This window comes from Diospyros lotus, chromosome 2 (assembly GCF_014633365.1).
Source record: "Diospyros lotus cultivar Yz01 chromosome 2, ASM1463336v1, whole genome shotgun sequence".
Taxonomy (NCBI): Eukaryota; Viridiplantae; Streptophyta; class Magnoliopsida; order Ericales; family Ebenaceae; genus Diospyros; species Diospyros lotus.
In genome coordinates, this window is record NC_068339.1 from 16,815,039 (window position 1) to 16,827,115 (window position 12,077).

General features: G+C 36.8%; 1 protein-coding gene across 1 annotated transcript; it reads left to right on the forward strand.

The window, feature by feature from the left end:
• Positions 1-282: 282 nt before the first annotated feature.
• Positions 283-6,734, forward strand: LOC127794672 (protein SRG1-like; the record flags this gene model as incomplete). Its single annotated transcript, XM_052325918.1, has 4 exons — positions 283-645; positions 745-992; positions 5,645-5,969; positions 6,261-6,734. Coding segments are annotated over 4 exons (1,200 nt in total), but the record flags the coding sequence as incomplete, so codon positions are not given.
• Between the last annotated feature and the right edge of the window lie 5,343 nt (positions 6,735-12,077).

Sequence of the window (12,077 nt, forward strand, 5' to 3'; positions counted from 1 at the left end):
AGACACTGTGGAGTGAATGAGAGAGAGAGAGAGAGACTGAGAGGGGCTATGAGGAAGAAGCTCCAATTTTGGGTGCTTCTTCAAATAATTTTGGTTTAATTTATCTTGATATTTTAACATCAAAATATCATGATAAATTAAAATTGTCAATGAAGTTGTGCGTCTAGCATTATCCCATCACATGTTTATCATCTCTTGTGCCTATTATTTAAGTCACCGTCTCCAACGATGAAGTTGACACTCATCACATGTTTATCATCTTTTCCTTGTGCCTATTATTAAAGTCACCGTCTCCAGCGATGTAGTTATGTCAATCCTCTAGATGATCCGATCAAGAATGGTGACTATAAGAAGGGACCTAAACTTTCTTTCCTCTTCATACAGCAGAAGAAAGAAGACATAGCCATGGACAGACTGCTAGGCGGCTCTCTGCCGGTGCCTTGTGTTCAAGAGCTCGCAAAGCAGCCACTGAGCACTGTTCCAACCCGCTATGTTCGGCCCGACCAAGACCCTCCATTCATATCCAATCCCTCCTCTTTACCACAAGCCCCAGTCATCAATTTCCAGAGCTTGCTGTCTCCAGAAATGGTGGATTCCGAGCTGCAGAAGCTGCACAACGCTTGCAAAGATTGGGGTTTCTTTCAGGTATATATGTATCTTAATTAATTCTTGATAGATTCAAATCATGTGTGTATGTGCGTGTGTTGAAGAAGGAAAGAAATTAAGAAATATATAAGATTGCAGTTGATCGATCATGGAGTGAGCTCAGTGGTGATGGAGAAAGTGAAGTTAGAGGTACAAGAATTCTTCAAGCTGCCAATGGAAGAGAAGAAGAGATTTTGGCAAGAACCAGGGCATGTGGAAGGATTCGGGCAAGCATTCGTTATGTCCGAGGAGCAGAAGCTTGATTGGGCAGACATGTTTTACATGATCACTCTCCCAACTCACATAAGAAACCCCCATCTATTTCCCAACCTGCCACTTCCACTCAGGTCTCTCTCTCTCTGTCTCTCTTTGAACTTACATACATATTAAGATATGCTTTTGAATATGTTATAATTTTGATCTAAAATTTAAATTTGATTGATATTGAAACTACTAATTTGATCATGATTATGATTTTGAATTTAATTATGATTAAAATATTTTTTAATTTGATTTTAGTTGTGATTTATTTCATCTGGAGCAATATACTTATGAATCATCTTCTAATTAGAATATGATTTCATGTGTACATCTATAGATAATTTTAAGTTTATAAATAGGTACACAATGCTCTGGAATTAGTTTCATCAATATCATTTTAGTGATATTTTGATAGCAGTTACATCACTTTTGTTGTAGTGATATTTTGTTCTTTTTGCTCATGATTTTTTTTATTTGGGCTTTTTACATTAAATTATGTGTTTGTGTGTGTGATTGATTGTTTGATTATGGTTTGTAATAAATCCAATTTCGTAACAAATTGGTATCAGAACCATTGGATCAAAATATCAATATTTGGCATATCTCAACCGTTGGATTTGCACATCTTCGTCATCTTTCAACCAAAGCACAAGTTGCCTAGCTGCTGCCATTGCCATCGCTATCGTTCCATTAGCTGTCGTCACCGTCGATCGTCTCCTATCTTTTGTCATCGCCGATGATGGCTCCAGCATCCTCAACCACTACAGTCATTCACTGTATGTTTTCAGTCATCGTTGATTGTTGTTGACTCTAACCCTCTGCTATCACCATTGAGGGTCGTCGCCGTCAACCATGTAGTCTCCGATCATCACCTCCATTGTTCGCGAAAGACCACCATCAATTGTTTTTGTCTTCATTCAATCGACTATGCAACCACCGTCAACGATTAACCCACCATCAAACGTTGCTATCACTGTTGACCGACGACCCACTCACTAAGGGCTTAATTGGCTTTCTCGATTGCCTTCATCGATGACAATATCAATATATTGTTTCATCTTCTATGTCAATTTTGCCATTAATCTCTACTCTTCAGTCGATTCGTCTCTGTTCTTTTTCAGGCTATTTGTTCGTTTCTTTCTGCTATTGATTGCTTATTCGCCATCATCGACAATCATCGGAGCTTGTTTTCCATTGTCGTTGGCCTTCTATTGCTTCCTCTACCATTAACAACAAGCTTCAAACTCATATCCTTACCCATATCTAGTTCAGATTTGACCCGATCCCATTGGCTTACTCTAGATCCGATAACTCATATCTAGATCTATTTTTGCTCAAATTTATTGTCCAGATTTGGTATTCTAGTTTGTTTTCTATTAGGATTTTATTTATCGATCATTTGGCATTATGTGGGGTTATTTAATCTTCGTATTGATTACCTTAAAGTATGATATTCCATTATTGGATCGAAATATTTGATTCTCACTATGGCAGCTTAAGATGCGTGCAATTTTGGATAAATGGATTTAGATGAATGTGGAGTCATCAATAGGGATTTGCATTAGTGAATGTGGAATCATTAAAGTCAATAAAGATACATTGAGACTGATCTTGTTGTCCATGCTTTGAGTGATGCTAAAAATATCCACTACAATAAATTTTGGGTGGCATTTCTTGTAATACCAAAAAATTTTGTAAATAAGTGTTTTGGTGGAAATATGAAATTTCATGAAAAATAGATATGAAAATACCCTGAATAGGTGACCGAATCAACTGCAAGAAGTACCCTAGAGCTTAGATATCTAAGAAAAAGGTTATGTGGTTGACAAGCATCCCGAGATAAGAATTATGGTGTAAAAAGAAATTAGATCAGAAATAGTTTCTGATACAATTAAGTTGCAGCTAGAAAAAATTGAAAGGTCAAGAGAAACATCCGAGAATTCCACAGAACCCTGAAGAAGCTCTAATTTTGTGAATAGAACAACCCTTAAGTGATTTTGAGATGAAATAAAAGGGTTTGTGATCGAAACATGCATTTGGGGCCTAAGTGTAATTTTTTATTCCAGTCAAAAAAGGGTTGAAAATGTTATTTTTCCAAATTTGTTGGGTTAATTGTTAAGGATGAGATTTGGCGGTTCATGTGGTAAAATATCAAATTTTAAGGACTTGAGGAAGAGGGCCAAAATGCAAAAGAAATAATCAAAGGGGTAAAAGTGCAATTTCTGGAACTTGTTGCCAGCAGCATAGCCAACCTACCGCCGCACATGGAGCCCAAATTCGGCGATGGGACGGCTAGATCTTGTCAGGGTATGGCTAAGCATGGGCTTAAGAAGCTTGGGGGTAAAGCAATGGCCTGTGATTGGCCTAGGGGTAGCTAGATTTCGCATATAAATAGGTGAGGGTTTCAATCGAAAATAGAGCATCAAATTGCTCGTGTTTTTGAGATATTGGATAAGGGGCTTTTGTTCCTGAGTGTGACGGCATCATTTTCTGGAGAATTTGAAGTGTTTTCATGAAGGTTTAAGTGGGTTTCAAATGTGGCAGCAAAATCGGCTAAGGTCGCCGGAGTCGAGGTTTAAAATGCCCAATCAAGGCACTTCCTGCCATTGTTTCGAGCATCCAAGGGTGCCATCGTGATCAGAAGAAGGAGTAAGCTAGGGTTGAAGGAAGAAATCGACCATCGGAGCATTGCGAATGATCGAAAAAAGATAGAAGACAGCTGGCACCTGCGTTACATGCGTGGTTCATTACACGCAGTACACATGCCAGCGCATGAGGGTGCGTGAGAATGAGGTATTTTTTGGAATTTTTTTGATATTTTATGAATTATGGTGGAGAAAAATTTGAGAAAAACCTTGATGAGATATTTATTTTGAAATTTTTTAGGATAAAATAGGGAGAAAATGAGGAAAAATTATGAGAAAATTATAAAAAAATAAATGTTGATATTCTTTTGAATGAATACGATGTTTAGGAATTGTTGGGGCTCAAAGTTGAGTAATAGTACGATTATCTGAGACCTAACACGAAAATTGAGGTGGGGCACGAGAGTACGTTCAAGGTAAGTGATTTTACTATCAAAAGTTGGCTTGTTTTATACAAATGGTTTTGACTTGTGAGAGTTTCTACTTCAAACTTGATTGTTTGTGAGTGTCTGCCCCTATAACTCGGTTTATTATGAGTACTTCTACCAAAAAAACTAATTTTAACTTGTGAGTGTTCTGTCTAAAACTTGGTTTATTGCGAGTGGTTCAACCATATACTTGATTTTGTTTCATGCAATGGTTTTAGCATGTGAATGGTTGATTTCTTGTGAACAATTCATCAAAAATGTTTATTTACACGTGCATTGAAATACGTGCATTGAAATGTCATTTCATGTAATGCATCATTACATGTTAACATTGTGGTTATGGCATTGGCATATGTATTAGACATGGGTAGTGTTTTCGGGATGCTTTTGAGTGGAAACGTAATCTCTGACGTGATTGTGGTAAGCCGAGTTCTTGCGTGTCGGGAGTGGTAACAATTGTTCCTGAGGTGTCGGAGAGATGCGTTGATGTTGCCCCTCTTAAGATAGGATTGTGTTATACCAATGTGTCGATGTGATTATGTTGCCTTTAGAAAGATTGTTCTTTTTCTGTGGTATGGGTTAAGCATTGTATGGGGTTCTCTTGAGCTGGGACATGTCAGGATGTGTCTATTGTTCATAATTTGCATTTATTTATGAAAATATTTTGAACTCTCATTTACATGATTCGGCATCTAATTTGGACTATATCCCTGAAATATTTAAACATTCCATTTGAAAACAACGACGCCAAGAGAAAGGAGATTATCGAGACGTAGCCATTGATTACATTAAAAACCTTTAGCATATATTTTGATTATGTTTGAGGTGTTTAGTTGTGTTATTGAGGATTAATCTCTATTTATTTTATTATGAATATGTCATATCAAATAATGGTACGGTTTCTATATTATGAATAAAGGAATTACGGTTATATATCATTGAAGTCTCGATATTCCTTTCACATTTTATGATAATATTACTTGTCTTAATTTATTGATTTTTAAGTTTGATATGATAAGAGGGTAGAACGGAATTGTTGAAAATGATTTATGTTGAGAGTATGTTGAAAAAAAAAATATTTCTGAAATCTTGGGTTAACGCACGCTTGAGATAAATGGGGTGTTACATTTCTCGTGATGCAGTTTTGATTGGTATTTATTAAGAAATTAATCATTTGTGATTTTGTTGGGAAAATATTTTTTTGGATAATTTTATATTTGAATTTTGTGTCAATGTGAAGCTTGTTATAATTGTAACCCGAAATTCAAACTTAACTAAAATTAGAACTACTAATTTGATTGTGATTATGACTTCAAATTTAACTATGATTAGGATTTTATCAAATTTAATTTTGATTGAAATTTATCTCATCTGAATAAATATTCTTATGAATTATATTCTAATCACGATATAATTTCTTGTATAAATCTATAAATAATTTTAGATTTATAAATAAGTGATTAATGTTCTAAAATTATTGTAATATCATCTTAATAATATTTTCTTCTTTTTGCCTATAATTTTTTTTATTTAAATTTTTCACGTTAAATTTTCTATTCATGTGTGTACTTAATAATTTGATTGTAATTTATATTCGATCCAATTTCGTGACAGGATCTTAATTAAATAACTCAGCGTGCAATTAATTAGTTGTTTTTCAAGCAGAAACACCATCGAAGCATACACAGCGGAATTGAGAAAGGTTGGCATGAAGCTACTCAGCCTCATGGCAAAAGCACTGGGAATGAAAGAGGAAGACATGATGAAGATATTTGGGGACGGGGTGCAAACAATAAGGATCGGCCATTATCCGCCATGTCCAGAACCAGAGAAAGTTATTGGGCTAAGCCCCCACTCTGATGCTAGTGGCATTACCATCCTTCTCCAGGCTACTGATGTGGAAGGGTTGCAGATAAAGAAAGATGGCAAATGGGTACCCATCAAACCACTGCCTGATGCTTTTATTGTCAACATTGGAGACAGCTTAGAGGTAATTGTGGCTATTGATTCTGTGACAAACTTTTTTTTTCTTCCTTTGGTAACGATGAGATTCCTTATCCACTTTTGGATGTATATGAAGTAAAATTACAAGTACACAATTGACCCCCACAAAACCATAGCATCGCGTGGGTTGCCCTTAGTAAAGAGGTAGGTTTGGACCTAGTCATAAAACAAACAATTATAGTCTCGTCTCGGTAGCCCAACCTTTTAAAAGAGTATCCCTTATACTGTTCAATGTGCGTGTGCAATGCATGCATAGTTAACCAGTGGTTTTTGACAGATCTTAAGCAATGGAAATTACCAGAGCGTTGAGCACCGAGCAGTTGTTAACTCGGAGAAGGAGAGGTTTTCTGTAGCTACATTTATTAGTGGAAATCTGGATGGAGAATTGGGTCCTGCGCCTAGTCTTATCACTCCTCAAACTCCAGCATTGTTCAAAACAGTGAGATTTATAGAGTTTGCTAGAGGAGTCTTGTCGCGTGAACTTCGTGGGAAGTCGAATGTGAATGTCATGAGGATTCAAAGGGATGAACAGCAGAACTAAGGAATTTCAAAGTTTTATGGATGAAGTGATGTCCCATTATGATTTCAAAAAATGAAAAACTCCATCGAGTTTGATGTTATTTATCTATGTCTGTAAGTGCTTGGGTATTTTATGCATTATTATATATGCAGTCAAAAACTTATGTATTTAAGTGTTTTATGTATTTAATGGTTGTATTTTAAATAAAAATGTACACTTTTCATGCACAAATTGAGAACGTGTAGCTAGCAAGATATAAGGCAATCAAAAGTAATTAAACACACCGTACAAAAGACTATTTATAATTCGGCGCATTCAAATACTTAATGTGTAAAGAGCTTTAAGACGTTTGAGCCGGATTTATAGCTTTGCCAATGGTACCATTGCCTTTTAAGTTCTCATAGCTTTTAATAGAAGCGTGCTTCTCTTACTGTTTATGTATTTGTTGTTAAGACATTTTGACCCAATGTCTCTTTAAGAGACTTATTCAAAGCATTTAAAATAACTAAGAGATAAGGACAAGGAGATAAGGATATACATAACATTCCTCCCTCATAAAAATCTTCCTTGTCCCCAAGGAATATCTCTAGAAACTGAAGACTCTTGAGAATCTTCCCATGTTGCATCTGCTGGAGATCGAGAGACCTTGCCAGTGAACCAGAACTTCCTCTCTATTTCTTTTTAAAATTGCTCGAGGAGTAGGAGATACAAATTGTGTATTATCAAGAGTTATGGGCAAATTCTCTTTTACCTCTACACTAGTTCCAACCTTCTTCTTGAGCCAAGACACATAAAATACAGGATGTAGCTTAGAATGTTCTGGCAACTTTAGCTTGTAGGCCATTACACCAAATTTTTCTATAATCTCAAATGGTCCATATATAGTATCTCGCTGATAGCTTCAGATTTCTTCGAAGGGCTACAGACATTTGCTTGTATGGTTGCAACTTGAGATAAACATGGTCTCCGATTTCAAATTTCTTCTCACTTCTTCGATCATCATACAATTTCTTCATGCGTTGTTAGGCTAAACTTAGCTGGCTTCGTAACTCCTTGATCACCTGGTCTTTACTCTGCAATTATTGGTCTATAGCACCAACCTTGGAGATACTTGGAATGTATGATAAAAGTGTAGGTGGAGACCTTCCATTGACCACCTTATAAGAGGTTTTCAGTATGGAAAAGTAAAGACTAGTATTGTAGCATAACTCAGCCCAAGGAAGCCACTGCACCCACTCATTTGGCTTGTACTTTCTCATCCGAAGACCACACCCAGCTGATCTAACAGCCTCCCACTTATTAATATGCAATCATTAAATTTATACTAATCCCGACTTCAAGTTTCTGAAATTTCACTGAAACCTCATAAATTTTCAAAAATTCTTAATCATCTCCCTATTCTAAAATATAGAAATTTTAATTTCTTCCATTAAATTTTTCAAATCCAAAAATCATCAATAAATTATAAATAATTCATCTCAATTACAGAAATTAATTTTTTTTTCCAAAATATCGAGATGTTACAAATAGTAAGGGGAAGCAGTTGGGCCTTGGAAATACAAAGAATGTATCATTTATTTCAAAGATAGAATTTATTTATCAGTTGACACTTTGATTCTTGTGATTGTAAAGGAAATGCATTCTAGTACTCATGAAGGCTTCTACAAGACTTTTTATAGACTACGGTCAGTGTTTTATTGGCAAGGTATGAGAAAGTACCTCCAAGAATTTATTAAGAACTATAAAACTTGTTATAGGCACAAAGGGGAAAATTTGAAACCTGTAGGAATGCTACAACCCCTCCCAATTCCCATGCAGATTTGGACTGATATATCCTTGGAATTTATAGAAGGCTTGACAAGGTCTAAAAGGAAATCAGTAATTTTTGTTGTTGATTGGCTTTCCAAGTTTGGCCACTTCATCCCTATCTCGCATTCATAAATCACTTCGTCTTTTCTTTTCCATGTTATTATGAATTTTGATTTGCTAGCTATTTTATATATATTTCCTTTACTGAGTCTTAGGACTCACCCTCATGGGTTTCATGGAAAGTTCGACCCTACTGACATTGCCTTTTTTTTACTAGAGTCCAAGCTATCAAATTGAAAACATCCCTGTTTGTAAAGGCCCATTGCCCAGGCCTAGCCGCCAACCCCCTTCCCGTCTGCAAAGTTCGCGACCCTTCTCCCTCCTTCTCTTTCACTCGTTACCTTAGCCCTACCTCTCTCGCTCCGTCGCGCCTCGCCCTCGCTTTTGCCTCTCGTTGCTGCTTCGTCGCCAGTCGCTCGCTGCCTCTCTCTCCTCTTACTGATCTGTCACTCTTCATCTTCGCCCTCACTCTCTCGCCTCTCACTGCTCTATCGGCGGTCACTCCTCCTCACCGGCTCTCCTCGCCCTCGTGGTCGGTGGCTTGCTGCTTGGTCGCTCACCCAGCAAGCATCGCCTCTCGCTACTCTGCTCTATCTCCCACCCTCCATCGCTCACCATTGGGTTGTGGCCGATGGCTCGCTGCCTCTTACTTCCTCACTCACTGTCGCTGGTGGCTCACTGCCTCTCGATTGTCGATTGGCTCGCAAATTCAGTCTTTAAGATCTGCTTCTCAAAAGCTCTAACTCTAAATCTGCTTCAACTTTCAATGGTTACATTTCGGGGGCCCATTTTTATATTTCGCCTTAGGGCCCCAAAAACTCAGGTACGACACTGAATGTTAGTGGAAGCATCGTCCACGGATGCGGTCGAGGAACCCTGAAAGGTCTTTTATTCATGAATCATTTTTAAATTTACAAATTTTGTGGTTGTTATAAAGTTGTGTGATAAACGACATTTTGGGGTATTTATTTGCGAATCTAGTCATACCTAGTAAGGGGCATTGGGTGTATAATTGAATTTGTTTATAGTTATCTTTGAATAGAAAATATAAGCAAAGGGGTATGTATATATATTTTTATAACCTCATCCAAATTTATTTTGGAACCCAAGAAAGGGGTGTCACAAGGTGGTATCAGAGCCTGGTTAAGAATGAGGTCATAGGTGCCAGAGTTATAACCACGATATAGTGTGCTAAGTAGGCCTAAGGTTTGGGAGTCTGAGAGAAGTAATGATAAAATTGTGATTACATGCATAGGCAGAGTAAATCATGACTGTGAATGGTATGTTCCCTAAAATAGACATGTGTTGTTGTAATACTCTACTTTTTCGGGCATGTAATATCTTAGAATAATTTTGGGATAATAATTTTTTTATTTTATTTAAAACTAAACCATATCATTCCTTATATCCATCTCAAAATTTTCATACATCTATCTCAAAAGAGAATCATCATATACATCAAATGCAGAAACTAAAATCGAATCTAACATCTTAACATTAATCATAAATCAATTCTTACATCCTCATTAACCATAAAAAGGCTATACATCATTATTTCTCAAAACGTTCAGAATTTAAAAATAACATAACTTAAATACATGGGCTACATAACATACATACAATTCATCATTCACTTTGCTAAGAGCCATTCATACCTCATTCATCTTCGTTTCTGCTACAATTTCCATCTAGAACGTTTGAATATTCCAAGGACAAATTCCAAGTTAAATGATAAATCATCTAAGTAAGAGAATAATAAACATATCTCGTGCAAGAATACAATTATGCAAAATGTCATTTTCCATTTCCTTTCGATTTGAGACGATCGTACCTTATTACTACTTCCCATTTTCATAGCCTCTTTACTAGACCGAAGTGTATGGGTGTACCGTTGGAAAAGCAGCGATCCCAACTCGTACTCTCAAGCCCTTATGCAAATGCATGATCAATGATATCATCGTGTACACATGCATATTTCATCATCAATACATGTAAATAAAACTCACATGACATATATCAATACATGACAACATAATAAAATCATTTACATAAAATCAGATTTTGGGTAAAACCACTTATAGGTTCTCTGCATAAACTAAATTCAGTTGAGTAGTACCACTTATCTTCTCAAGCTTATCGGGCTACCTCGATATTCGTGCTTTGTCTCGAAATACGTACATCATCTCGATTTGGGTGTCAACCTCAAAATTCTCACAAGTCTCTTCAACTTAAGCCTCAAAGCACCATAATTATCATATTTATTTAAATAAGCATAAAATCTATTTTTTCATAATTTCTTGCATTTTCTTTATTTTTCTCTCTATTTCTTCCTATTTTTTCTCAATAAATACAAACTAAATATTTCTCAATTATTTTCTCAAATATTTCACTATAAAAATTCATAAAATAACTTTCCTAATTTACTAAAATTTCTTAAAAAATTTTACTCACCTTAACTTAGCCTCTTAAGCTTTTCTCGATATACGTGCTCTAACCTCGAAACGCATGCCTGATCAATGTCCTGGCTTCGGGCATACTCCTCAAATCCCAAATTAATTCCTAGATCTTTCTAGGATTTTTCTACAATTTTTTCCTTTTTTTCATAATTTTTCTTCTATTTTTTTTCTTTTTCCTTTTCTTTTCTTTTCTTTTCTTTTTCTTTTTCTTTTTTCTTATCTTCTTCTCCACCTTCTTCCTTCTCCTTCCTGGGCACCCAGCTACCTGCGCTCACCTACCCGCCTGCTCTTTGCCACCATCCGGCCTCGCCGTCATCGGCCATTCCCTGACCCCCCCACCACTGATCGCCTGCCTCGCAAACCACCTCAGTCGACACCTAATTCGCAACCAGCAGCTACGAGCTCGCGACCATGGCCGCCGCAGCTGTGTGGCCAACTCTGGCCGCCTTCGGCCACCATCACAGTCGTCTCTGGCCCCATCTACCTCTCCATCTTCATCGCCAGCCATCCTCGATCTGCCTAGTTTCCATCACGGCCAACCATAGTTGCTGGCTACTCCCTCTATGTCCTCCATGGCCGATCGGCCATCTCCCTCTCTCTCACTCGATTTGATCTCTCACTCTCTCTCTGCTTCCCGATCTCTCAACCATGCTTGGCCAAGCTATCAGCCTCGGCTCTCTCTCAGCCTCAAATTTCATATTTAAATTCTGAAGAAAAGAATCCTAGGCAACCTAATATGCATATATGTATATATATTCACACAAATTACACATTTACTTCACCAATTCTCCTTAATTGCACTTAAGGGTTTTTGATAATTGCACTAGAAATTTGGATAATAACTCTTAGACCCTTCAAGGTCTTAAAATAATTACCCTCAAGCCACACAATATCTCAATTTATGAAAATTAATAACCGACATTTACTCGATAAAGACCAATTTCATCCCTGTGCCCTCACAGGACCCTTGTTTCATCCCGAAACCACCACGGGATCAATCGTTATGAAAAATCGGAGCCCCTCATAGTTCCATTGACTTCCCGAAAGTCCTCTACAATCATTCAATTTTTCAGTCAAAATCAAAGCTGTATTTTAGCTGTACCAAAAATTCTGATTTCTTTTCTCAAAGCTGATTTCTTTTCTCAATTCTGATTTCTTTTAACACCATAAATCCTACTTCGGGACGCTCATCGAAACCATATCATTTTTCTTAAACAATTACATTTTGGGACATTCCCTTCAGTCAATT